This window comes from Suillus subalutaceus, assembly GCF_016647625.1.
Source record: "Suillus subalutaceus strain FC151 chromosome Unknown DFJ58scaffold_9, whole genome shotgun sequence".
Lineage (NCBI taxonomy): Eukaryota > Fungi > Basidiomycota > Agaricomycetes > Boletales > Suillaceae > Suillus > Suillus subalutaceus.
Genome location: NW_024540258.1, coordinates 501637 through 526570, shown reverse-complemented (window position 1 = coordinate 526570; position 24934 = coordinate 501637). Strand labels below are relative to the sequence as shown.

Here is a 24934-nt window from a genome sequence, read left to right as displayed (position 1 = left end):
CGCAGCAAACACATATTTATAAGATTCTGACTAGTAATATATGACAATTGAGGTTGACAACAAGTTGTGTTTGTTTATATGTTTCTTAAATAGCTAATCCATCAATCTGTGTAGTTCCCTGACCATCCTCCTCGGGGAACTCGGCAATGTCCAGAAGAGATATGGCAATCATTTCATATTGAGCGCGAGAGTGCCATTTGTTGTCTTCCTGCTTTTTGGAGTAATGTGTCATCTTCATCTCCAACAAGACGAGATCTCCTGATTTCAAGTCAGTGAGGTTCCAGATTGGCCGCTCACTGTAAGTCTTTAGTGACCTGTCGCGTCTAGCATCATATACGGTATCAAACAGGATAGCCTGACATATCTTATAAGTGCAATGCCACCCACCGGTACAAATCACTTACCTTGTTCACAGTATCTCCGCCCCTGACATTTTGCCACTTTATTGTGCAAATGATGTCCAATCCTTGTGGGGTGAGGCCTACTATGCAGTCATATTTGATCTTTAGAATATAATTGTTCTCACTCAAAGCAGGGGTAGAAAATTTGGCTAATAACAGCACACTCTGGTGTGCAAGGGTCCTTGATAGAGGCATGATTGTTAAGGTCACCCGACTTTCAGGTTTGCCAAATCTCATGAACCACATCTTCGCAATCCGACCGACAACCCATATGGTGATTGGATCACCAGTCGCTGGGTCACACAATACCTTGCTCCTATTGTTGATAGGCTTATATTGACCCCAGGTAGCAGTTGGCAGTAATTTACCAAGGGCATAGATATTGGCCTTTGAATTTGTGTATTCCGATAGCTTGCGGAGACGCCTGTCACAGATGAGTCAGTACAAGTTCTGTAGATCAATCATTGACTGACATCAACAAAGTTTCGTCATATTCTTCAACCTCACTGTTGTCAATCAAACATTTGGTAGGATTGGGAATAATACTGCGGACAGTGAGGGATGGTTGTGCTCCTCTGTTGTGGTGTCTGCTGGCTGTTGTCGACCCCTCCATGGTAGACATCATTGTGCTCTCTCCTTGCGTTGCATTTTCTGCAGTTCCTTGGCTGTCTGAAGTCACAAGAGTATTACTCCTGTTTGGCCAAGCCATTTTCAGTGAGTTATTGCACTGTTGATAATTCATAACAATACCTAGCTTCTGTTGCTTCTTTCTCATGTGTCTCCACAGTAGATAGGGCCTCCGAGGTAATGGTGTGTGTATTTTCAGCTGGGGGGCTGTCTGATCACCCATATCATATTGAGTTGTGAGAGCGAGTTACATGGCTTACTGGTGTTTGTGAGCCTCGTCCTTTTGCTCAGGTGGTGTCTTCTTACTTGAGGGTCTTATATGTTGAACAGAATACAATGACTATCACAATTGTACTCTTTAAGACTAAGGTGCCAGCTCCTCAAGTTCACGGTCAACGGATTTTCTACTTCTCGGTTGATAACGTGGTGTTCGTGGGTGGCCAAAGGGTAATAAATTACTTCTTTGCTAGATCACTTCTTGATAGTAAAGGAGTATGTATATTTTGTCAGGTTAACTGAAACCTAGTAGGTAATATGGACCTCTCTGAACTGAATGTGGCACGAATACGTAAACAATGGATAAAACAATAGATTATTGTATAGGCGATCCCTGTAAGATAGTATACAATCAATCTAGACTAAAAGAATATGATTGTTTTCAAAGGCAACTCGTAGGCCTTCACTTTCTTTGTGATCTCACAGTGTTGAGACAGAAAGTGGGAAAACTCCTGACTTCAAATTCCTACGTTCCCACACGGTTTGGGAAAAGAATGGAAGGGGAAAAACTTATATATTATGTGAGAATGGAGTCCTTATATACATTTTAGAAACCATCCTTACTAAGCAATGAGTCATCACTGGATTGGTAAGATTATGCTTACAAACCAAGCCTTTTGGTGTGCTGAATCAGCTGCTTATGAAAGTACATGAGTAAAATATTACAAAGCACTGTAAATTATCACAAAGCATGACAAATCATGACAAAACATGATGAGTCATGGAAAGTCCTTACAAATCAGAATATTACCAGTCACATGACATGCTTACAAACATATCTGAATGGCTCACTGATGTAATCAAGTGGCTGAATAAACAAGAACAAATGGAAAGAGACAGAAACTAATGGAAACTACAAATACAACTAAATAAATAGAAACAAAGCTTACATAAGTGAGAAGTATATCCTTTGTACACTCCTCTACTCATCTCCTTTTATACTGCTATTCGTATATGTCATGGTATGGAGTTCATACCATGCATGACAGCGGTCTTCAGCTGTGTTTCCACAGTCAATGGAAGCGTCGAGTTTAGTTTTTGCCATACTCATGATTGTGGTTTGTGTGATAGCCAGAAAGCCCCTTTCATCCTTGTATTTCCTCCTAAATAAACAAACATGGAAAAATAAAGATAATCATCATTACACATATCTTAAATATCGTATAATATGTTACACCTCATCAAAGCCTGGCATTGTGTGGTGTTTCTTGGTAGGCCTGTCCATTTTTGGCGGTGTCGCTTTGCATTTTTGGGGAGCCGATTTATTATCCTTATGATCATGATTAGTTCGTGTGTCACTTCTCATCACATTAGAAACTCACCAAATTCATACTCTGGACTTGGCCCACTGGAATTATCCACACTATATATGAACATGTCAAGAAACACTTGAGGATCGTGCGTGCATATTGATCTCTGTGCGTAACAAAATCTAGTTCAGCTCCAACGTCCACAAAGTCACCTTTGGTCAGAAGCATGGAATCCATCGCCATGATTTTAGCTGTCTCTGTTAAATCACCTACGTGCAAAGGCTGTTGTGGGATCCAAGGTTCTTGGATGCACAAAAATCGACCTTCCAGATCATCTATTGCTTTAAGGATATGATCCTTCAATTTTAATGGTTCATCTCGCTATATCATCATTCACTAATGCTGTCCGATGTATATGTCTTTTACTTACCTTTATAAATGCATGTTTTTGCAGATAGAGATCTTTGTCATATGGCGTCCCTTGCATAGGAATGTGTAGGCACCGACTTGTGTATTCGCATACTAGATTGATGGAATCTATTGTAGAATCCCATGCTTTTTTATGGCCTCCTGAAGATAAGGTGACATGCTGGACCACTTTCAAGGCATCACTTTCTTGACTGCGCTAGCTTTAGTATCCTTCAAACATATGTAGTATTTTAGCTTTACTCACCCAGTCCAATTGCCAAATCTTTCTACCTGGAAATCACGCAAAAGACCTTGCAGCCGAATTGCCATAGGAAATACTGTATTGGGTGCTGCGTTCGGCATAGTCTTGTAAATGAGAATGCGATTCCTCGAAGGATCCTTATGTTCTCTGTCTTTGTAAACGTCAGCCCATTCGGCCATACCAGGCAATGAAGATGGAAATATCTGCCATGAGACAAGTTCCTTATATCCTCAGAGTTTCGGTAATTCTTTGGTTATTTCAGGTGGCCATAAGTTGCATGCTATAATCCGTTGTGCATTGCACATTTATTTCAATCCAAGCACTCTCAACAAGATAATTACAGACCTGGCAGGAATGACATCAGAGCGAACAGAAAGAGGCTGAGTTGTAATTTCAATTTCTCAAGACCAACTGATGTTTTCCTATAGGCTCATCATAATATATGTCATAAATGAGATAAATGGATTGTGATGCAAACATTAACTTACCTGTTACAAATTCGTCTAGTAGCCACCAGTTGTGGAATCTGATGGCCTTTTGAACTGATCGTTTACTTTCTCTCGGGGCTTTAGAAAGTTGGTGATAGTTATTGATTAATGTGAGTTGGTGGCATAAGATTTGTCAATTCTGTTATGCTCAGAAGACATAGGCTTGCGCTTCTAATGTCAGTCTCATCAACACCTATGGAGCACAAAAAAGACGTATGCAGTCACACGATTTTATGGGACATATAAGACTTTGTCCCAGAAAACCAGAGTGGTTGACGATGTTGAGTTATTCATGGAGGGGGAAGTTAGGAATATGACAGCAGTGGTAGGATGAATTCAAGAGGTTGATATATGTATTGCGGTTGTCATGAGCAAGACATGCAGGCTAATTCCTGGACAAAGATTTATGGATTGCTGGTTTTCTTAAGCGCTCATCATGGGCTATAGACTATTACACATTCGTCTGCTTACTAATCACCAAATACGATACCCATTTTCTTATGGTTGTTGTCCAACTTCAACAGTCAGATGTAAATGCTCAATCTAGCTGTCAATTATCCTGCTGCCATATAGAATTTCGTCTTCCTTGATCAAATGATACTTAAAATGACTATGTTTTCAAATCACACTGTGAGTTGTTCCTCTTCGTTCCTATTGTTCTTTGCTCTCAGATAATTTTCTCGTGTACTCATCTCAATATGATGAAGGCGACTGAATTCTGCACGCGCATCACCTTGAAGTTGAGCGTGTAACGTCTTAGATGAAAACCATCGCATTATTGCTATGCTTTGCAGGCGAGATGCACGTGACAGCATGACATATATACTTTGCAATGATTTTGCTCCTGCCAAATCAACCACGACTTTTGGTAAGAAACTTCCTTGAACTTTGAAATCAGTAAATGCCCAACCTGGAAGGATGGGTAACTGCGTTCGTCGTACACTGACATTTTTCTCACCAGTAGGGAATGAAAAGCTGTTTGTCACAGCGAAAATTGGTATTATTCCTTTCTCCAATCCAGAGATATGCAAAGTACTCTCTGGGATGTCCACTAAAGCACATAGCGGGAACCTATTCTCTTCAGCATCTATATCATAAGTCACTGACTTGAGAATGCCTCTACTCCCATTCACAATTTTACAGCTCGTGGCGGCATTTTCAGTAATCATTACAGGCATTCCAGGTATCAATGGTAATTTTCCAATTGCATCATTTGTGTTACTCGTTTGCAATCTCCATAGCCTGCGTTGTTGTTCAGGCATCACATCTTTTCCATTGATCTTGTCTCGTATGCAGTACATGTCAAATTGCTGGCCAGTTGTTGAAGCAAACACTCGCCCTTTAGATTCATTAATCGCGTCCCTCAAATACTTATGTGTGACGATGACTGGTGCGTCTTTAAAAGTCTCAAACTCTGCTGGTGATCGCACTTTGATTTCATTGAGCATTCTTGTTTTTAATACTTCATAGTCACTGAGATGATTTTCATCCAGTGCTATCCTTCGAGCCTTGCCCAAATGAATACAATTCAGCATATCAACAAAGTTGACATCATCCTTAGCTCTCCAATTTTGTTTTAATTCTACAACAGTATCAACTTGTCGCCATAAGAATGCACCATACAATGCTGTCTGACCTTTCAAGGTACTTGTTGTTGCAGGGGCTAATTGTTTGACAAGCTTATAACTATATAGTGCATTAGATTTTGGGGGTCGTAGTTGACCTAAATTGCCCACGAAAATGACGTTGACTCCGCTGAAAGGTTTGTCTCTCGCAGATTCATCCCATGACTTTGCCTGACATATCCGATGTGAAACTTGGCTCAACAACTCAGCTGACATTAACATAGCTTCATCTAGGATTAAATACTGGACCGTCCTCCAGATAAATTCTAAGTCTTGTTGCTTGATAGGCGCATGTCTCTTCTGCAAAAAAGTCAAGGCATGAATAGTGTAGCCGTCTATAAAGACTGCTGCACTTCCTGTTGGAGCACTTAGAGTCAATTTTTCTGGTGCCCCACATTGCCAAAACATTTCGACCATGGCACGAATAACATGGCTTTTTCCTGAGCCCCATATACCTGTTAAGTAGCTGATTTACATAAGTAGCTGATTTACTTCACCCCGAATGGAATGTTCGCTGATAATTCTCAAACTCATCTCTTGTTTAGCATTGTCCAATAACTTGAATTCCACGATAATCTTGGATGAGATTGCTTCTCGACCACTTGACATAAGTTCAGGCTTATAATATGCTGCAGTGATATCGACATTCTCTTTTAACTGTTCTAATGTTATTCTAGGCTCATTGTTTCCTGAAGACAATTGTATTCGCTTTGCTTCTGTGTCACTTGATCCTACATCTACTGGCCTTTTATGTTTACGTGCAGCTTTCATAACTGATGCATATTCTTTCAGACATTCCTGACTTATTTTTCCTATGCTTTCTGTTGAACACGACCCATTATGTGTGTCGTTGTTTCCGACATGATTCGTTGCGTCAAGCAAACCTCCGTCCTTTGCAGCTCTCAGGAAGGTATCTATGTCCACTGAATTCTTATTTGCCCAAATGTCTTGTGGTAGATGGCTCACGTCCACAGCATCGCAATCATTCTCACCTCCATCAAGAACAGCATTTGCCATTAATGCGTCATTGAATGCAATCATATCTTCCTGCACATCACTATGCTCAGTAGCCTGAGTGCCAAAGATATGTGGTTTAGCTTTTTCTTCTCTGACTGCGGCAGCATGCACATCTTGAGCATCCTTACACTCATTTTCAATATTCATATTGTGAATCAGATTTAAGAACTCAGGCGTAAATGTCTCGTTGTCAAATGCCTTGCTCCAAGAACTGTATGTGCCTTTTAACACTGATAAATCATGCCATGATTTGAAGAGTATCATCATAGCACAACAATATTTTTCATATTCCTCTTCAGAACGATCCGGTTGAGGAATGGAGTCGCCTAATAACACGGGTATGACTGATTTTTCCCATAATCGCAAAATGTGAGTGTCTACTTGACTATGCTGTGGAAGAAATTTGGCACGAGGTAACGGCTTACATCCACATTTTTTAGTCAATGGCTCATCATTGTTTACGTCCTTGGAATGTTCTTCACTGTCATTATCAGAACACAATTCACCTCGTATCTTGATCGTATTCTCTACAAATTGCCATAAACAAAGGTCTGCAAAATTTGGATCAATAGGATGTAAAGTGTAATCTGATACATCACTAGAATACTCAATGATGTTTGCATATATATGCAGGGTCACCTGTCCTTCCTGGGACACATCCTCTGCTTCATCATCGCATATTGCATTGCATTGTTCGGCACATGCACATTCCAGATCAAATCGTTCTGCAGTGTGAACAAACTCATACCATTTGACCATCCGAAAGATATGACTTGCATAAAAATCACCACCTCCTACCAGATAACTCATGACTTGCTGGTGCGACATTTCTTGCCGTCCCATCATGGCGTTTACAGACTTGGTAATCAGGTTACTATTCTTCTTATCATGATTGGCTGAATCACCCGTAGAATATTTCTCATCGTGCATCTTTGTCACATAATCTAGCGCCTGCAACCCGACGTACATTGGTAAGTTGCCTTTCATAATATATTCCATGATATAAAATACTGCTGCCTTGGCAGCCTCACCTGAGCCGATAAACTGTGTATCCATGTTACTTTGCAATAAGAATAGTATGATGTCAGTAAAATTATTAATCCTACCTCTCCATTGCCTTAACTCAATAGAGCCACTTGCAGGGTCAACAGTCATTTGGTCGTGTATAGATCCATCTAAGCGCATATGACAATTAGCATCCCCTCTCTTCTTGTTATTCTTAACATGTTTATAGCACATATCGTTATGCACATGCCAATTACATTCTATAGCGAGCCAAGTCAAGAATTCTTTAAACTTGTATTGAAAAGATTCCAGATCCAATTCTGATGCCTGTGGCGGTTGCTCTAATCGTGGATCTCCCTCTCCTTCTGGCCGGGCAGGCTTTCTCGCATCGTCTGACAACTTCTCAAAAATAGGACCCACATCATGTGGAAGTTCACAACTAATGATGCTCTCTAGCCAATGAAACATATCTGCTTTAAATTCTGGTTCCGATGCAATTCGATCTCACAACATTTGTGGACTCGGATTTCCAGCAATCCATATCAGCATATGACAATGTAAAGTACCTCTTCCCTGTGCTTCAACCATGCCATAATATGCTTGACAAAAACCGAATATGCCAGGGCCATGTTTATACCTCAAGATAATGTCAATGAATGATTGTATTTGGAAATCAAATGCAAGTGCTGCGGCATTGGGTCGACTAGCGATGACTTTGGCACGTTCAAACGAAGACATAGTTACCCAATTATTAAGCTCGATATCAATTAGCGGGGGAATGACATGACTTGTCAAATCATGTGGATTAAGTGTGACAAATAATGCGGGTGTGCAAAATTTTTTCATCAGAGAACAAATTTCATTTTGTCGACACAATTTAAGGATTCACGCAGCCTTTTTTTCCTAAGTACTTGACGGTTTCTCATTGACTGAACGCGTCCACTTCTCAGCCAAAGCTGTGAGGGATGGGCTGATGACCCTTAACTCTTGCGCCAGACTCTCCTGCTGCGAAGCATTAACTCGAAATGAAGTATTTCTGCTTATTTCCTTCTTTTGTATCATATTTCAGCAGATAAACGCAAATTTTGCGTCCTTCCTAAACAGCAAATCATCCTGCAGCAATAAATTACGAACCTTAACTTCCATGGACAACTGTTGCTTCGATGTACGTCCACAGTGATTAAATCCCCCAATATTCCAGGGATCAAGATGTGGAAACAGATATGACATTAACCCAGGATCATTATCCACCACAAAATTTGCACCCGTGCGAGAGAGGAGGAAACACTTTTGATCTAGTACATGAGCTAATGCATGCAGTTTCATCTTCTCTTTACTCTTCAAAGAATGATCTCCCTGCGTAAAGCCCACAGCCTCCATAATTATTTCACCAGACGCAGGCTCTCTCATGTCATGCGATTCGAGAGCATCAAAATTTGGTTCATGGTGAACATCACCCTCTGCAGGTAAATGGCAAACTTCCAATGCTGCAGGCACACTGCAATTCATGTCAGCATCAGCCTCCTTGAAGAGCATATCCATATTTTTCTGGCTATATGTGATGTTGCCTTTCTGATACCATGGATTATTAGCGATTAAAAACTTGATCAATAAACACACACGACTTTTGGTAACTAACACAGGGCGCATGTGTTTGACTGTCTCCTGTGAAGGACATTGTTTTTGTCCAGTGAAACTGATCATATGCTGGTGGCAACAAAGTACGAAGCTCAGTAGAATCCTGTGGTCTTACCGCCACATTCCCCTTGATATATCGCTGAGAAGCCTCCTCAGTTGTATGATGCTGCGCCATTGAGGGCTTATAAGTATAGAAATGAGTAATCTGAGAAGCTTGTGTGCAAGAAATTAATATCAAGTCATATATGGAAGCATGAAGCAATGTGTCACGAACATCAGCTGGCAGTCTCTCATAACCGTAGTACTGAAAATTGGCTAGTGAGTTTGGAGGTTGCCTTGGCCATTTGCTCGATAATGCTGCATGACTCATTCAGCACATATATAAATCAGCAAGAACCCAACAAGCCTGCATACCTTTAGAATACAATATTGCTCTGCTATACAATTCGAGATCATAACTCCGAGGAAGTGTATGTTCAGGCAAACAATCATTCTGCAAGTGATTGAGAGGTATCATTTTCACATCTACACATTTGAGATTGCTAATGAAGTCATTCTGCGCACAAACTGCACATGAACCTCTTTTGAGTGCATCAGGACTCAATTTTTGCTGATATTCCAAGATAATGTACCACTTTTCCTCAAATGAGAGCATTGAGGGAAATTGAACACCATCCAAAGCATGTTGACTCTGCTGGTAAGGTTCGCGATGACGTTCTGCATCTCGATCCAAAATTTGAGCGCGCTGCACATGAGAAAGTCCTGCATGTGCTACACGATGAGCGACAGCATCAGACTCGCGATAAGAATCACAGAAGGGTTCTGGGACAATCTGATTGGAATAATCGTGGCGAGGGGCTTTCAAAAGCTTAAAAACGACTAGATTACAGACACAATCCACGTCACAAACATGGACATGCAACATATCACAAATATAATCCTTACGATGAGTTCCCAAAACATGGGCCACATGAGAACGCGCAATTGCAGAGTAATGCTCTTTTGTAAAGAATGAGAAATTATATATGACCTGCCGCAAACTTGGAGCAACAACTGGCAGAAAGAGACCCACAGGATATTGCCTCTGCGCTTGTAAATGCACTCGAGAAACCTCATAAAACCCAAAGAACTTGTGAAGGATGCATGATGACACTACAGAGCTCCCATCGTCAGGGAGCTCTTGATCGGATACTACAAGTGAAGCGGGAGGAACAAAAGATGAATAATTCAGTGTCAATGAGCTGGAAGCCATGGTGATATGAAAAAGAACAAAGGGACACTAAAAAGGGGAAATCACAAGATGACTAAGACTGGGCCACCGCGACCAGGATGATCAAGCAGACAGGGATTAAAATTGACAAACCAGTCCCTATTCTAGGTCCTGGAACACAGCCTCTATCTTGTGCCTCAATTCAGACCTATGTAAGAGCGTAGCACACTTGTCGCAAGGTGTACATAATGATAGTACTGCCGGTATGTATGTGGATGTATGTTTACTCTAAGTATATATCGCGAAGATAATCTCTTGTCAAGTAGCAGCACGCCTTCGCCTTTGAACAATAATATTGGTTCAATCTTAACACTTACAAGATTAAAATTCCAGGCAAATGCTACATGACATTTAGCCTAGATAAACGACGTAAATCGACTACCACAGGGTTTTTTTGACAATGTACGAGACCATATTTCATGTGTGTCAACTTCCTTTCACTGCTCAGAGATGATCAATGACTCTTGTTCAACCTCACGTAAAAATGTACACATCTTAGAATTTAGAATCTATCACTGGATAGTATGTAGGAAATTTGGCTCGGAAGTTTAGGTTTGATGCAAGAGTCTACCGTGTGATTGAATGTAGATTAACGACTATTGCCAGTGTATTGTGCAGATGCACAACAAACAAAAAGCACAAGATGTGCCCACCATGAGGGGTTTTTTATTATGATAGGACTTGACTGCACCGCTGCACTTGCTGCACCCGCCATGGTAGTAGCAGGATTAGGGTGTGTTGTGGCCACTGAGCCAGTAGCAGGCAGAGTTTGTGGTACTGACGTCTGTGCTTGGCCTTGCGATTGGCCGTGTTGCAGCTTTGCTTTGTTAACTCGTGGCTGGGGTGGTGAAACATATAATGCCTGCACATGAATAATTGGACGACTGGAAACACATGAGGAATACATACCTGTTTGTCACATACTGCAGAGACTTCAACGGCAGAAGGATTACGACTAGAAAAAACACTGCGCCTTGGACATTGTTGGAGTTCCTTTACTTCATTTCCATGAGAGCGGCAGGGGAGCGAGGAAATATGAGGAGCCCCTTCAGTGACTTGACCCTATAGAGACGGCCAGCCCACCTTGACATTCCTCCATGAGAGTCGGGCCAACCCACCATGGGCCCACATTATGTTGTCATCCCGTGTTCTCGGGTGGGCCGGTAAATGCAATGTGGCCTACGGCTAGGGCTGGGCCCACGGTGAATTGGCCTCTATGTTTTGGAGTGGGCCCATGGGTGCCAGGACTGACAGTAGATTGCATTGAAGGGTGGGCCCACCTGGCTATTGCATATTGAATTGCGGTGTCGGTGACAGATTTCCCCCCTATGCATATTGGATCACGGTGTCGGTGACAGATTTCCCGCCATACAGATTGGATTGGAATGTTGGCGGCAAGTATCCTGCCAGTGAATATTGGATAGATTGTGGTGTCGGCGACAGATTTTGACATTATGTTGTCATCCTATGTTCTCGGGTGGGCAGGTGGAGTTAATGTGCCAGACAGTTAGGGCTGGGCCCACGGTGCATCGGCCGGTGTGTTGGAGTAGGCCCACGGTTGCCAGGATTGACAATATATTGGATTGAAGGGTGGGCCCACCTGGCTGTTGCACATTGGATTGCGGTGTCAGGCGACAGATTTCCCGCCTATGCATATTGGATCTCGGTGTCGGCGACAGATTGCCTGCCATGCAGATTGGATTGGAATGTCGGCGGTAAATATCCTGCTGCTGTATATGGGATAGATTGTGGTGTTGGCAACAGATTTCTACATTATCTTGGATGGGCCGGTGACACCAATGTGGCCAACGGTTAGGGCTGGGCCCACGGTGCATTGGCCTCTGTTGTGGAGTGGGCCCATGGGTGCCAGGATTGACAGTAGATTGGATTGAAGGGTGGGCCCACCTGGCTATTGCATACTGCATTGTGGGGTCGGCGACAGATTTCCTGCCATTCATATTGGGTTGGAATCGGCAGCAAATTTCCTCCCAGTGAATATGGGATGCCCATGCCCCATTACATCGGTGATGGGACTGTTAGTAGGGTATTACCACCGGCGATGAAATCCTGGAATATTTGGCAGGGATTGACTGCGATACTTGAATTGGTAAACAAACCCTGGATCACAAGAAATGTGGTCGACGAATATGCATCAGGAACCAGTGATTATGGAACTGCTCACCGGCAAGAAAATATGTTCATCAGTGATTGAAACCGTTGGCATTGACATAAGGCTTGATTGGAAGGGGTGGGCCCACCATGAGATATTCAGGGGATGGATGGGCCCAGATGGCTATCACTCTGCTGGGCAGGTGGCCCAAATCCAACGGTTTTGCACTAGGGCTGAGCCCACTAGTACAACATTGACAAGCAGGTGGGCCCCATACCTGTACAGGGCATAGACGAATGGGCCCATATGTTGTTATACCACAAGATCGGTGGGCCCATCAGCCAAGATTTCAACAGACAGCGGGTGGGCCCAGGTAATGAGATTTCAATAGATGGGTGGGCTTCATAGCACCAGACGGATGGGTCAATGATTTAAATGTGGCCGATAGTAGGCACGCCGACAGATAACAGTTTGCCGAATCGTCAGCTCCTGGATACAATTGACATACAACGGGATATAGTGGAGTCTTATTGATGTTGGGATGAATTCAATGCATCATGTAGATACTCGCCGAGCACTATAAACATTGGATCAGTACTACTATAGTATATCATGTACCGGCGTTGAGTGCCGCGACTCATCAGCACATCTTACCGCCGCAAAAACCCAAGCTGATGCTGGCAAAATTTAAACCGGCACATTGGAAGGCCAACTGGATTCAACTTATGACCTAGTGGACTGAACAGCGAGCATGTAAACAGAACTACCAGTACATCACCTGAACATGTAAATACAACTGTGTATCTACAAATACAAAATGTCCATATGATATACCAGTATATCTAAGGACTGCCGGCGAGTGTAAACTGATCTACTTTTACAAAATGTTTACCAAATGGGAAATGTTCCTTACTCTGGTGTAGCTGATGTTACATCCGCAGATTCCTCTTGCTCTCCAACACTCATAGGGACTGATGTCAAAGATCCCGACTCCGCAGATTGCTCTTGCTCTCCAGTGGGTGATGTGACCGACACCGTCTCAGCAGGTTCCTCTTCTTCTCCTGGCGCCGCTGTCACCGATACCGACTCAGCAGGTTCCTCTTGCTCTCCATTAACGGTGTTGCCAGGCAGAGAAACCTCAGCAGGCGATGGGAGTGTTGGTGGACGCAACTCGCGGCGAAGATCATCCAACTGCTCGGCAAGGAGGTTCAAATGAGCCTCTTGCTCGGCCAATCGGTCGTTGGAGTGCTGCAAAAGCTTCTCCCCAGAACCAACCTTCTCCACTAAGCCAGCAACCATGGCCTTCAGCAAGTCCAATTCCTTCTTGAGGGCAAGGACAGATTCCTGGGTGTCGGCGCTAGTGTCGGTTGCGGTTGCGGTAGTGGAGGACTTGGCGATAAGAATGGTGGTGCCGGTGGAAGGAGGGACAGGTGCCAAGTACAGGTGCTCCTGAGGTTGTGGCCGGCAGGGCAGAGTCCATATCTTCTGCAGGTACTTTAGATTAGTGTTGCAAAGTCAACAACAGACTTACCATCTGTATCTGTGGCAGCAGTGACAGGCGAAGGATGAGGCCGAGACTTTGAGCGAGTGTGGCGAGTATTAGTCACCGTGGACTTCTTTCCCTTGTTTGGGGCAGCAGAACCTTTGCCGCCACATTTCTGTTTCGACCTGTGGCAGCGTGCACACACAGCCAGCTCTCCACCCGCGGTATTGTAGCCTTGGCAGGCATATATGTAAAATCCCGCTGGACGCATGTGCCACAGCCTGGGTCCCAAACCGGGGACCTCTTGTTGGCATGGTCATCCTCTGCGAGCACAACGGCGCTGGTTGTGGGAGCCTTTGCAGGCTTTGGGGCAGGCTGCAAAATGTAAGAGATGTGAAAAAACAAAATGGATCAACTCACTGGTACCTCAACATATGCAGTCCCACTCTTGGGCGTGGGACCAATCTCCTTCGGCGTCTCCTCGGCGTCACTTTCATTGTCGCTGGCGACGACCAACTTCGCCGCAGACAGGCGGCGTTCGCGGCGAGAGGTCAGTTGACCAGGCTTGTAAACGTATCAGCAATCGGAAATGCAGACTATCTAAAAACTTACCTTGTACACCATGTTAATGGGAACCGGCGTCATCTGGGGAACCGGCGTGGCATCAAGCTCCTCTTCATCCTCACTGCTGATGACTGCCTTGGACAGTGGCCGCTGGCGCTGACGCTTGGCCTTTGGAGGCCGACTTTGGCTTTTTGAGCTTATGCTCATTGCCCTTGGGCGTGGACGCTTGCGTTCCCTGCCCCGGCCACGATCTTCCTCACCTTCAGGCTGGGCTGTTTCTTTGCCCTTGCCCTTGCCTGCCGGAACATCAGTGTCCCGGGAATGGACGGCGTTGGGTTGGGAAGGACCGGCAGCAGGAGGTGACGGTTGTCGAGGCTCCCCATAGCCAATACTGAGAGGATAGAGGGGGCTGTGTCGGCTGCGTGGATCATTGGGCCTAATCTTGGTCCAACTGGGGGTGGTGACCACTGAGCGGGACGAGGAATTGATGTGCTCGTGCAATTCAGCAGCAGCAGAGAGCACTATTGGTGGCACTGATGTCACCTGCAGCGCGTAGACTGTAAATATATGGGACTGATCAAGGTAATAAGTTATTTGGACATGAAGAAATTTATATCACTCACCACTGCATTAGCCATTTTCAGCGCAATGTCAACATGTTGGGGATCGGCAGCATCCAACTGTAGCGCTTGTCCCAGGAGGTGTTCAATGAGATCTGCCATTTGACGGAAGATGGTGTTGGCATTCTCGTGGATGCGATCAATTGCAGGAGTCATGTTGTGAGTTTAGGATAAAGATGGGGTGATGATAGTTTGATGAGCGGCGATGAAATTGAATGAACGAAATAAGCACAAGTCTGACGTGTACACTTCGGTGGATGATTATGTAATACATTTCCGATTGCGGCCAGTAATTGACAATCTTGCAAATACTGTCCACAATCGGGAGACATTGTTCTAACTGTGGCAGCAACCACAAAAATAATTCGCCAACTCAGTGGCGATCACCAATACTGTAATCCGTAGATTGATGCAAAATCGGCAGATCAACATGATTGCTGCCGGTGCTCACCGAAGACAATATTCCAGACGTAAAAATCATTTGACACATGGGCAATATCTATGACCACAATCTGATTGAAACTCCGATGGCACTAAGGGACATAAATTAAGATCTTCATCATCTTCATCCTCCATATCCAACATGTCCCACATTCCCGCCTTCACCAAACGTGGCAGTCCCGCCGACCAACATGTCACCTTTGATCTCAGCCAACATGGCTAATATCTTTGAATTCGCCGCATCCAGATTGCTGGCGATTCAAAGTGAACTGGAGACAAGCACTCTTGTCACATCGCCAAGGGATCGCCAAATTGTTGTGAAGTACCTCATTTGGGAGGGAGATGTATGTAGATTTCCTGATTCTCTTCATTTACAAGCTAATCAATCGCCGAAAAGGCCTTCATCCTTCCATGGGTTGCCTTCTGTGAAGGCATGAGCATCAACCCCCCATTGTCAAGGAACCTCCGATTCTTCGTCAGCACGCTCGGTATGAAGCAAGTTGAGCTCCTAGATGAAGAAGAGGTCTATGCTTCATTCATGAAGCTTCGGCCAGAACCTGGTGTACCTTGGGTGAGAGGTCGCCTGGTCAAGAATTATCCATTGGCATGGTGGGACGGGCAGTTCACCATCCTGCCGTACAGAGAATTTCTCAAGAAGTTCCCGGACAGCAACGAAATGAGGAAAATGATCGCCGATCACTTCGCCCAACTGGTAAGACTTTTTCTATTTTGACACCGTGGGGCCTGACAGGTCAATCCAGCCTGAGAGCAGGATGTTGGTGATGCCGGCCACATTGGTGCACCCAAGGTCCACGCCGCTAGCTCAGCAATTGGCCACCATCCATGCCGAGATTGAACAAGAAGGAAATGAGATTTGGAAAATGATGGAAAACAAGGTGGTAGAGGCAAAGATTGTGGCTGCGTCCTTGATGAAGATGGAGACCGCTCTGGGGCAAGATGTGATTGCGGCGATCACCGCCACAGATGCCTTGGTCAAATATTTAAGCAGGGAACCAAAGAATCCAATTCAGCCGGCCACCAGTGACTCAGAGTAGCATGTATCTACAACATTTTGTACTACAATATCATTTGTTTTCAATGTTGTCGCTTAGCGGGATGCTTTTGCAATTTTGAAATTATCCATAGCATCTTCATTCAGATGCTGATACATTTTGCACTGCTGCACCTGCATAGGCAAGATGTCCCATCTTCCTAGCTTCCTTGGCGATTGCTGCAAGGCATATCCATTGCTCTGCTTTGTGCAAAAAGAAGTCACAAGTCCAATTCATTTCATGTTGCACCAGCAGCAGTTCTTCCACCCACCGATCTCTTAGAGCCTTGGTGCGGAGCCAATGCACACGGTAAACTAAAACTCATCGGCGAGATGAGCGCCGACCAATGGTGAAGAGCTCAACAACTCACATTCATTCAGCCAATCACTGCTATCAGAGTCCCCCTCCACGTCCATGGACCAAAACCATGCCAACTGATTGTTTCTCTGTCCTCTTGCATTCGGATCGGCAACAGCTGTGCTGACTTTGAGGTCCTCCTTCAGCAAAGGACGGTACCCTCTCGAGTAACCCAATGTCAGCACCGAGTTTACCGAGTTGAGAGCGGCACTTGGAATATATGCTCGCATTCAAGCTGACCGCCCTGTCCACCGAATGAACTTGAGCCCAAGCTCGAGTAGACGTTGCTTGTGACTTTGCCACCCTGACAGTCTTCCGGAAAATGATGGCCTTATCTGCCAAGTGCACTCTGATGCTGTGCAGTGCATCGTTGGCTTGTCCCTCTCTTAGGGTGACTTCTTGGTGAATCAAATCGGCGACGCCAAGCTCGGCGCATCTCGCGGGCCCCATATTAGATGGCATGGGTATGACCACCTTCTCTGGCTTGAACAATCTAAATTCATCAGCAATGTCACTTTCTGGGTGTTCTTGAAGCATCAGAAGCTCAAGCTGCATGACTTGGATGTCGCCATCCGGGAATCCATCGCCGACAAATGTCACCACAATCGCCACCCAGCAATCAATGTCTCCCTGCAACCTCTCACAACGGCGCCCAATCTCTAGCCGCTGACTCTCTGTAGGGTGGCACCCTAACTTTTGAACATCCATTTGGAGAGTCACCTGTGCCTCCTTGATCGAAATTCCTTCTGCAAGCCAAGTTGCTGCTCCTCTGCGGCGTGATGGACCATGGCTACTGCCCATTTATCTCCAACAACTGTAGCTCCTGCTGTTTTCTTGTCAGCGCTGTCCTACTATGAGCTGACGTCTGACAGTGAGATTGGGCTCATACCTTTCTGCAGTTGCACTTCATACACATCCATTGCCTTTGGATCAACATTACACCGGTCCTGTGCAAGCCTCTCCTGTTCTTCCCAATCCCTGATTTTGTTAGCATTGGCGCTGTGGTTCAGCTTCTCGAAGGCTTCCTTGCTTTCGGCAACGCCTTTCACAGCTTGCCTGAATTTCCAGCAGAGACTTGCCTTCATGGTCGTGAGTGAAGGTTTTACAAGTATGGCAGCACCCACTCATTCTGATCATTTTCATGAAGTTACAATCATTCATTTGATAGTCCAAGCATTCCTTTCGGTGAGGTGTCCCCATCCCATGCGCCGACGGTGAGATAATGTTCAACAGCGCCCAAAGGGTTTCCATGATCTCGCCGTCGATTCTTCCCGCACCTTCGATAAAATTTGAAGCATAGCGCACATAGCAGCTGCCTTGATGGCCATGGACATGCCACAGACCTATCCCAGGAATAATCTCCAGCTCCTGGCAAATGTCTAGGACAGGACTGTTGGCTATGCGGTCCTTCAGATATCTATGATACTGGCAGTTCACATCATAGAATGTGAGCGCACGCCGAATGCCATCGGCATTGTGTTTCAACGCCTTGCACAAGGCATAGTCCATGTTCATCTGTCTGGCGGCATTCGGCGATGTTTAAGATATCGAAGGTAAGGGTTAGTGGTGTCAAAATGCATACCTTTCTCCCTTCTGAAAATCCACCATTGCATGCGGCACAAAACAGCCATGTCTTGCACAGGCACATCCGCTGATCCCCATTGCTTCCAATCCGTGACATGTGGCATTGGCCTGATTCACAGCGCGGTGGTTGTTGCACTCGGACCGTTGAACATTGTCCTTTGCCTTGGAAAGATGTTCCTTGTACATGGAATCGCCGACCATGAAGCCGCGGCCATCCATCAGGTATACTTCATCATCGGGATTTGTGGCATGCAAGTGCTCAGCTTTGAAGTTGCCATCCATGACCAGAGATCTTGAATTGAGCCAACTCGGTGTTTCCAGATCAGATTCATGGTCGGTCTCCTGATCAATTGGCATTGTTACATTAATTCCTGGCTGGGGGCATGCCGGACAGAAGAGAGCGAGATTGCCAGGTTTGGTATCTTTGTTCTCATGTCAGAAACCATTCCATTTTAATAGCTTGAGTTTTCACCATTGTCTGGCCACCCTCATCAGCTCCCGATAGCGGTCCTGCAGGCTGGTCAAAAATGGGCCGCCGAGGGAGGAATGCACTCACCGGCACCAAATGAGGAAAGACACTGGTGGTCATCCTTCTCAACTTGCTGTAATAATTCATCGCCGAAGTGCCGCACTCTAAGTTATCCAGCAAGAAATCGTCCAATACCTCAAAGGTGAAGGCAGTCTTTGGTTAGGAAAAGGATGCCGGAAACATTCCCATTTGAAAGAGTTGTACATCGGCGCTAGGAGCATCGGCACATGTGCAATACTTTATCATGTGTGTGTGTACTCCGGACTTGTCCACTATTGTTGTGATGGTCTTGTTGTTTTTATGAATGGTACACCAGTAGGTAGATCATCGGCATCCTTTGAACAGTGCATGCCGGTAGATTGTTGATCTAGTCCCATGTTGCTGGCATCCATGCTATCATTATCATCATGGTTTAGATGCACCGCGTGGCTTTGTGTGTCACCGGCATGCTCGTTGTCGGTGTGGCTTTCGGCGAAAAATCCATGGTCAACCTCATCATCCCATGGGCAAGGATGTCCATTGTGACCTAGCCAAATAACTAGTCCATTCTTGACTAAGCAACTGTCCTCAAAGAACCCCCCTGTCCATTGACTGATCCTATGGAAGGGCAGCCTCTGGTGCTGGGTCCTGCAACAATTTGTACAGAAGAGGGGCTCACCGAAGCAGCTGTGACATTTGTAGATTCCATCTGTCTGACATATGATGCATGACCGGTCAGCGGGAACCTCCCTCTCAAGGAGTATGTTAAGATACTGCTTGGTCTTTGGCACCCATTGCCGAAGGTAGTCATTCTGACCCTTGAAACAAGCTGAGTGAGGGAGACCAGTGTAGGAGGGCAGTGCTTACAAGGGACTTTGACAGCTGCAGTGGTATAAAATGCTGCTCAGCCAGGTCGGAGATATAATCATTGCCATGATACAGCATATCCTGTGATGGCTGCTTTGATGGTGACTTGGTAGGGGTGGCCAGAACTGATTTTATTGTTCTGATTTTGGGTCTCTGTATCCATTTCCCAGCTACCTTCCTGGTCCGAAATGTTTTCTTCCATTCCACTACTGTAATATTGGTTGTAGAAGTCCACTCCTTTACTTTAGAGCCCCCCATGTGGCGAAGTCAATGGTGTATGATGACTGAAGTGGTTGAAAGCCTGATTAGCCCCATCACTAGATTGGACACACACTGATGTAATGTATGCACCGGATCAGTTAGAATGTCATCTGACAACTATCATCAAATCCCAGGAAATCTTCTTTCCATGACTTCTTTTCATCAGGGATATAACATGGTGACTTCAAAGTTCATTATGTATGTATAGCATATAGACATTTGTGCAATGAGAGCCAGATGCTTGTATGCTGATTGTGTAGCAACTATCTATACATAGTACGTACTACAAATGAGATCCAAGTGAGAACCGAGTAAGCCTAATAAGGGCTATCTGGAACAACTCATTTTGAAATCTTGAACCATTCATATCATCAATCATATCAAACCATGGCCCGAAGTGAATCTCCTATCATTATCCCCCAGCAGACCAAGCTTCCCTTGACCAAAGGAGAAGTCACAGTCCTTAGGGCTCACCTGGAAGACTGGAGGTCTGTGAAAGGTAAACAGAGAGCACTTGTTTTGAATGCCATACACAAGGAAGCTGGCCTCCAAGCTCCCACCCAGGAAAAAGTCATATTGAAATCCTGGAAAAAGGTATGTACTGGTTTATACATCCTCCAGCTGTTGATTTCATGATGATAGACTTACAAGGAGTGGTTGTTCAACCAATGTCAATGGAAAGGAGCTCCAAAGCCTCTTATCAAGTATGGCAGGAGATGGACAGGTCACCGAGTCCTGGTTCAGCAGAACAAGGCCCATATCCGAGAACAGACTGGAGAAACTCCTGGGAGTGAGCAGATGATTGTGAAGTGGCCCGAGGCTACCAAGACTATTCTTGCAGGTCTGTTGGCAGAGGAGAAAGAGGAGGCAAATGCAATTGCAGAGAAGTGGAACAATGAGGCTGCTCCACCTGAAGTCCAGGCCAATGTCGCCGAGACCAAAGGTGCCGACATGATAGAGCATTTTGCCACTGAAATGTTCAAGCAAGCAGGAATGAGGGTCTTTGTTCTATCGGCATGGCAGGATGGCAGAGGCAAGCTAATGGTGGGAGGGTGAGTGTTCTTTCCACATTCTTGATCACCCCGATCTGAGATGCCTGGAGACACGACTTCAATGATCAGTTTGGTGGCGCTGATAGCTTTTTGAAGACAAGGGGTTGGGAAGGAATCTTCATGCCAGAATGGCAAGAATATGCAGGAGAACAATTTGGTGAGATGCCTGGCTGACAGAATTCATTGGCGTCCTCATAAGAATGAATGCTCAGATACTACTAAAGATCAGGATGTTCCTCAGATTGTCATGTCCAAGAAAAGAGGCCTCCGGAAGCTCATTGAACTGGAGGAAGACGGCGATGGGTGGCCGATGCTCCTTGAGACAGCCAGCTGGAAATGCGGCGATCAACAGCATGTCATTCGATCTTTCCTGATCAGGCATTACAGTCAGTTAATGTCCCCTTCACATTATCTGCGGTGCTTAATTTCAACAGGAATGTGCATTGGGACGGAGAAAGTCAAGGTGGTGGTGCCCTGGGGCGATGTGGTCAAGAATCAATCAGACTTCTTCGACAGCACCTACTGGCCCGCCGACGTACAGCTATCAGAGCCATCAAAGATGGACAAAGCAGATACCACTGCTTTGTTGGATTTTTGGTATGACCGGCAGCCGTCCTACCTTCTGTTTCAAGGCCTGGAAAGACAGTGACGGCGACATGGAAAAACCATCAAAGTCTTTCCTGAAAGCAGTATGCCGAGCAACTCATAAAGCCATGGGCCATGGGACTTGGAAGCCCACAAATGCCAAAAAAGCTCAACATGACAAGAGCACAGATGAGGAAGAGGACCAGATAGAAGAGCATAGGTCATCTGCCGACGACAATGAGGATGAATTAAGCGTCACCGATGACCCAGACCCTAGGTCACTGGCACAGGTAACACGCACCGGACACCGGGTTACAACTCAGGTCTTTGATTCAGACAACACAGATAGTAATGCAACACCGCCTGCCAAGTCAAAGGCAGCTGTAGTTCGGTCCAAAACCTCAAAGCTGCCGCTGAAAGCAGTTGGCGCACAGACCAGAAGCAAGGATCGCGGTGTTGAGATTGTGAATAATCAACCCAAGGCGGCGAAATGGCGCGCTGCTGATCCTGTGTGTGACACACCAGCAAAGAGGACCAGAAGCAAGGTGGCAGTCACTGAAGCTTACAAGGCCAGACGGAATGGGAAGTGATCACTTTCCCCAGTAATGAGAATAATCTAGCAGCTATGCCATCTGTCATTTAACAATCTAGTACATGTTCAGTGATTCCCACATTATCATACAACCACTGGTGAACGGAAAGTATCTACTACTGCTTGGCAGCATTTGCCTCTGCTCTCTCCACCTCTTTCATCAATGCTGCAACTGCAGGTGCAACCCGGTCATGGACCTGTGCAATGTGATGCAGGCTGATGAGGTCCTTAAAGATGCTAGCCAGCCTGTCTTGGGATTCACAGAATGCCGATAGCATAACCCGGTTGATGCCCAGCATTTCGTCGGGTGTGGGATCCCGGAGCTCGTTGGCATCCTGAATCATGCTGCTGGCCATCAGTTGTGCCAATTTGTCAACTGTGCACGTTGAGTGCGACATATGATACCATGAAAGGAGACAACTTACATTTGTCTCCGTTCAAGCGTTCAACAATCTTTATCGCCGCTTGTTTGGCATTGTCGATTAAGGTTGCTCTAGTTTGCGATTGCAGACTCCTTTCGGCATTGAGGAGTGACATTGCTTTGTAAGGAGCAAGGTTGGCGATTGGCACTGCTGGCGGTGCCGCAGGAACAGAAATGAGTGCTGGCGCTGGAATTGGCACCGGTGTCCATTGTCCAATCGGCGAGAGAGCTTCACAGCCAAATTGAAATGCTGTATATTTGTCATCATCCCTCAGTTAGATAGAAAATGCTGGACTTACGTTCATTGTTGATATTATATCCTACATGCTGGGATGTAGACACTGTTGCGGGTGGTGCCTTCACCGGTAGGGTACCAGCAGTGGGTTTGGGCTTGATGGGAATATTGAATCCTAAGTTGAAGGGCTGTGGAGTGGTGCTGGGAATTGCTGGTTGTGGCTGAGTTGGGATGGCAAGATTAAGGCCGAAGTTGAACGGCTCCTGGATTGGAGTAGGTGTGGCCGGCTGGGCAGCAGGGATGGTGATCGCGAGATTGTGGCTGAAGTTGAATGGCTCCTGGATGAGAGCAGGAGGAGTGGCCGGTTGGGCAGCTGGGATGTGTAGATCAAACACAAAGTTAAATGGCTGTGTCGCTGTGGGTGGTGTGGTGAAAGAAATAGTAATCAGCTAGATATACCAACTAACTTACTAAATCCAAATGGGTGCGAGTGCAGTACTTCGACCCAAGGGGACTGCTATTGAAGCACTTCCTTCGAATAGTGCTGAGGGAAGAGAAAGGAAGAAGTAAGCTCTATGGCCCGAGATATCCGACCGACCGAAGGTCCGAGTCCGAAATTGTCCGACGCGATATGGGATACCAATGGTACACCTGGCGCGAGATACCGATGCAAGATACCAAGGCGAGGTGGGGAGTCTGATGCCGATGAGCGGCACGTAAGTCTAGGCTGAGGAAAGAGAGTCCAGGTATAACTAGGTATGACGAGGTAAGACTAGGTATGGGTTGCCAATGTAAGACTACCGGTAGCGGTCCAGATCTTTACAAGGCCTAGGTAAAAAAACCTTAGATAGAGTGCACTTAGAGCGGTCTAGGCATGTCCGATGATAAAAAGCAAGGGGATCAATTTGCACAATCGAGGGCTAACTAAGGTGACTTCTACAACGGTACCAGGTATGTCTGAGGAAGGGAAGTCAGGGATAATACGAACTTGAGTCCTATTTATCTAACTGCGTGAACGTCTGGAATCGCACAGGCGAGAGTAGTAGCAAAATGCGAGGTACTCGGGTCGATATGTAATAAGGCTCGCGAGTGCTGCGGCCATGGGAATACATGTAATAACGCCTGCTGTTTGTTCAGTAACAGTAAAATGAGCTTAAAACGCACCAATGGAGATAGGCGGACATGGGTAGGACATGGGAGGATTTGGTACCAATGGGACAGAACGGTTGGCCGAGGTGCGCGATGGCCGATCCGGTGAGCAAGGGACGGTTAAGACAACCCTGGCTCTTCTGCAAGAGACCGAGGCCACGGATCCATATCGGCCGAGTCGGACATAGACCGGTGCAACACAGGTGAGTCGAGTGAGTCGAGACTTTGCAAGGAAGTGGTGTATGGGTTCGATGGGGATGTCTAGGCTGCTTGACTCCTATAGCGAAATGGGGTTCTGCGAGGCTAGCCCGAGCTTGAACACCACAGCGGCGCAGATGCAGTAGGCAGTGGCCCTGCTGGACAGTCTATGTCCATTCCAAAGTTGAACTTTGGTGGTGTTGGTCGCGGCAATGGCGACGGCGCCGAAGGACCTTGGATGTCCATGCCAAAGTTGAACTTTGTTTGGGGCCCCGGTGGAAGACCAATGCCAAAATAGAATGCTAAGGTCCAGTTAGCGCAGACCGGCGGATGGTACTTACACTTACCCTTTGGGGTCACATCAGCATTGGATGTCGGCGACTGAGATATGCCAGCATAGCTAGACTCATCGTCGGTGTCCATTGGAAGATCGAATCGAACCTGGCGATCTGCTGGTTGGGACATCGGAATGAAGGGTTGATGTGGTTTAGGATGAAGATTATATCTGATGAGGTGGATTCAATGTTAAATATGAGGTTCAAGTGAAATGTCGCGGAACTTGAAACTGTTACCCAAACAATGGAATTT

At 45.7% G+C, this 24934-nt stretch overlaps 11 protein-coding genes across 11 annotated transcripts; 2 read left to right on the top strand and 9 right to left on the bottom strand.

The window, feature by feature from the left end:
* Positions 1–85: 85 nt before the first annotated feature.
* DFJ58DRAFT_722786 (uncharacterized protein) lies at positions 86–1023 on the bottom strand (the record flags this gene model as incomplete). Its single annotated transcript, XM_041384925.1, has 3 exons — positions 86–355; positions 405–825; positions 875–1023. 3 exons carry the CDS (start codon positions 1021–1023, stop codon positions 86–88), a joined length of 840 nt encoding a protein of 279 aa, XP_041249240.1.
* A 1452-nt stretch (positions 1024–2475) lies between these two features.
* DFJ58DRAFT_722785 (uncharacterized protein) lies at positions 2476–3403 on the bottom strand (the record flags this gene model as incomplete). Its single annotated transcript, XM_041384924.1, has 4 exons — positions 2476–2574; positions 2627–2935; positions 2985–3174; positions 3228–3403. The coding sequence occupies 4 exons, from the start codon at positions 3401–3403 to the stop codon at positions 2476–2478; spliced, it is 774 nt and encodes a 257-aa protein (XP_041249239.1).
* A 932-nt stretch (positions 3404–4335) lies between these two features.
* DFJ58DRAFT_713870 (uncharacterized protein) lies at positions 4336–6108 on the bottom strand (the record flags this gene model as incomplete). The annotated part of the gene is made up of 15 exons (XM_041383959.1): positions 4336–4638; positions 4660–4718; positions 4749–4788; positions 4816–4818; positions 4846–5022; positions 5047–5118; positions 5143–5220; positions 5254–5268; positions 5299–5309; positions 5331–5375; positions 5400–5482; positions 5504–5508; positions 5530–5704; positions 5744–5792; positions 5835–6108. The coding sequence occupies 15 exons, from the start codon at positions 6106–6108 to the stop codon at positions 4336–4338; spliced, it is 1389 nt and encodes a 462-aa protein (XP_041249238.1).
* Positions 6109–6390: 282 nt separating this feature from the next.
* Positions 6391–6708, bottom strand: DFJ58DRAFT_643171 (uncharacterized protein; the record flags this gene model as incomplete). The annotated part of the gene is made up of 1 exon (XM_041381378.1): positions 6391–6708. A coding segment is annotated over one exon (318 nt), but the record flags the coding sequence as incomplete, so codon positions are not given.
* A 1666-nt stretch (positions 6709–8374) lies between these two features.
* On the bottom strand, positions 8375–9172 carry DFJ58DRAFT_837310 (uncharacterized protein; the record flags this gene model as incomplete). The annotated part of the gene is made up of 3 exons (XM_041392365.1): positions 8375–8455; positions 8494–8931; positions 9113–9172. 3 exons carry the CDS (start codon positions 9170–9172, stop codon positions 8375–8377), a joined length of 579 nt encoding a protein of 192 aa, XP_041249236.1.
* A 4114-nt stretch (positions 9173–13286) lies between these two features.
* Positions 13287–15200, bottom strand: DFJ58DRAFT_837309 (uncharacterized protein; the record flags this gene model as incomplete). The annotated part of the gene is made up of 7 exons (XM_041392364.1): positions 13287–13871; positions 13909–13917; positions 13985–14045; positions 14066–14235; positions 14281–14424; positions 14473–14997; positions 15048–15200. 7 exons carry the CDS (start codon positions 15198–15200, stop codon positions 13287–13289), a joined length of 1647 nt encoding a protein of 548 aa, XP_041249235.1.
* Positions 15201–15676: 476 nt separating this feature from the next.
* On the top strand, positions 15677–16540 carry DFJ58DRAFT_837308 (uncharacterized protein; the record flags this gene model as incomplete). Its single annotated transcript, XM_041392363.1, has 3 exons — positions 15677–15829; positions 15883–16197; positions 16247–16540. 3 exons carry the CDS (start codon positions 15677–15679, stop codon positions 16538–16540), a joined length of 762 nt encoding a protein of 253 aa, XP_041249234.1.
* A 96-nt stretch (positions 16541–16636) lies between these two features.
* DFJ58DRAFT_713869 (uncharacterized protein) lies at positions 16637–18760 on the bottom strand (the record flags this gene model as incomplete). Its single annotated transcript, XM_041383958.1, is given in 6 exon segments — positions 16637–16851; positions 16908–17034; positions 17054–17387; positions 18126–18210; positions 18238–18413; positions 18477–18760. The coding sequence occupies 6 exon segments, from the start codon at positions 18758–18760 to the stop codon at positions 16637–16639; spliced, it is 1221 nt and encodes a 406-aa protein (XP_041249233.1).
* A 750-nt stretch (positions 18761–19510) lies between these two features.
* On the bottom strand, positions 19511–19687 carry DFJ58DRAFT_644445 (uncharacterized protein; the record flags this gene model as incomplete). Its single annotated transcript, XM_041381400.1, has 1 exon — positions 19511–19687. A coding segment is annotated over one exon (177 nt), but the record flags the coding sequence as incomplete, so codon positions are not given.
* Positions 19688–20501: 814 nt separating this feature from the next.
* DFJ58DRAFT_722780 (uncharacterized protein) lies at positions 20502–22341 on the top strand (the record flags this gene model as incomplete). Its single annotated transcript, XM_041384923.1, has 6 exons — positions 20502–20708; positions 20757–21166; positions 21217–21323; positions 21379–21552; positions 21601–21763; positions 21813–22341. 6 exons carry the CDS (start codon positions 20502–20504, stop codon positions 22339–22341), a joined length of 1590 nt encoding a protein of 529 aa, XP_041249231.1.
* Positions 22342–22459: 118 nt separating this feature from the next.
* Positions 22460–24811, bottom strand: DFJ58DRAFT_837305 (uncharacterized protein; the record flags this gene model as incomplete). The annotated part of the gene is given in 8 exon segments (XM_041392362.1): positions 22460–22719; positions 22769–23014; positions 23064–23406; positions 23471–23543; positions 23598–23726; positions 24164–24451; positions 24471–24648; positions 24694–24811. The coding sequence occupies 8 exon segments, from the start codon at positions 24809–24811 to the stop codon at positions 22460–22462; spliced, it is 1635 nt and encodes a 544-aa protein (XP_041249230.1).
* Positions 24812–24934: the final 123 nt, after the last annotated feature.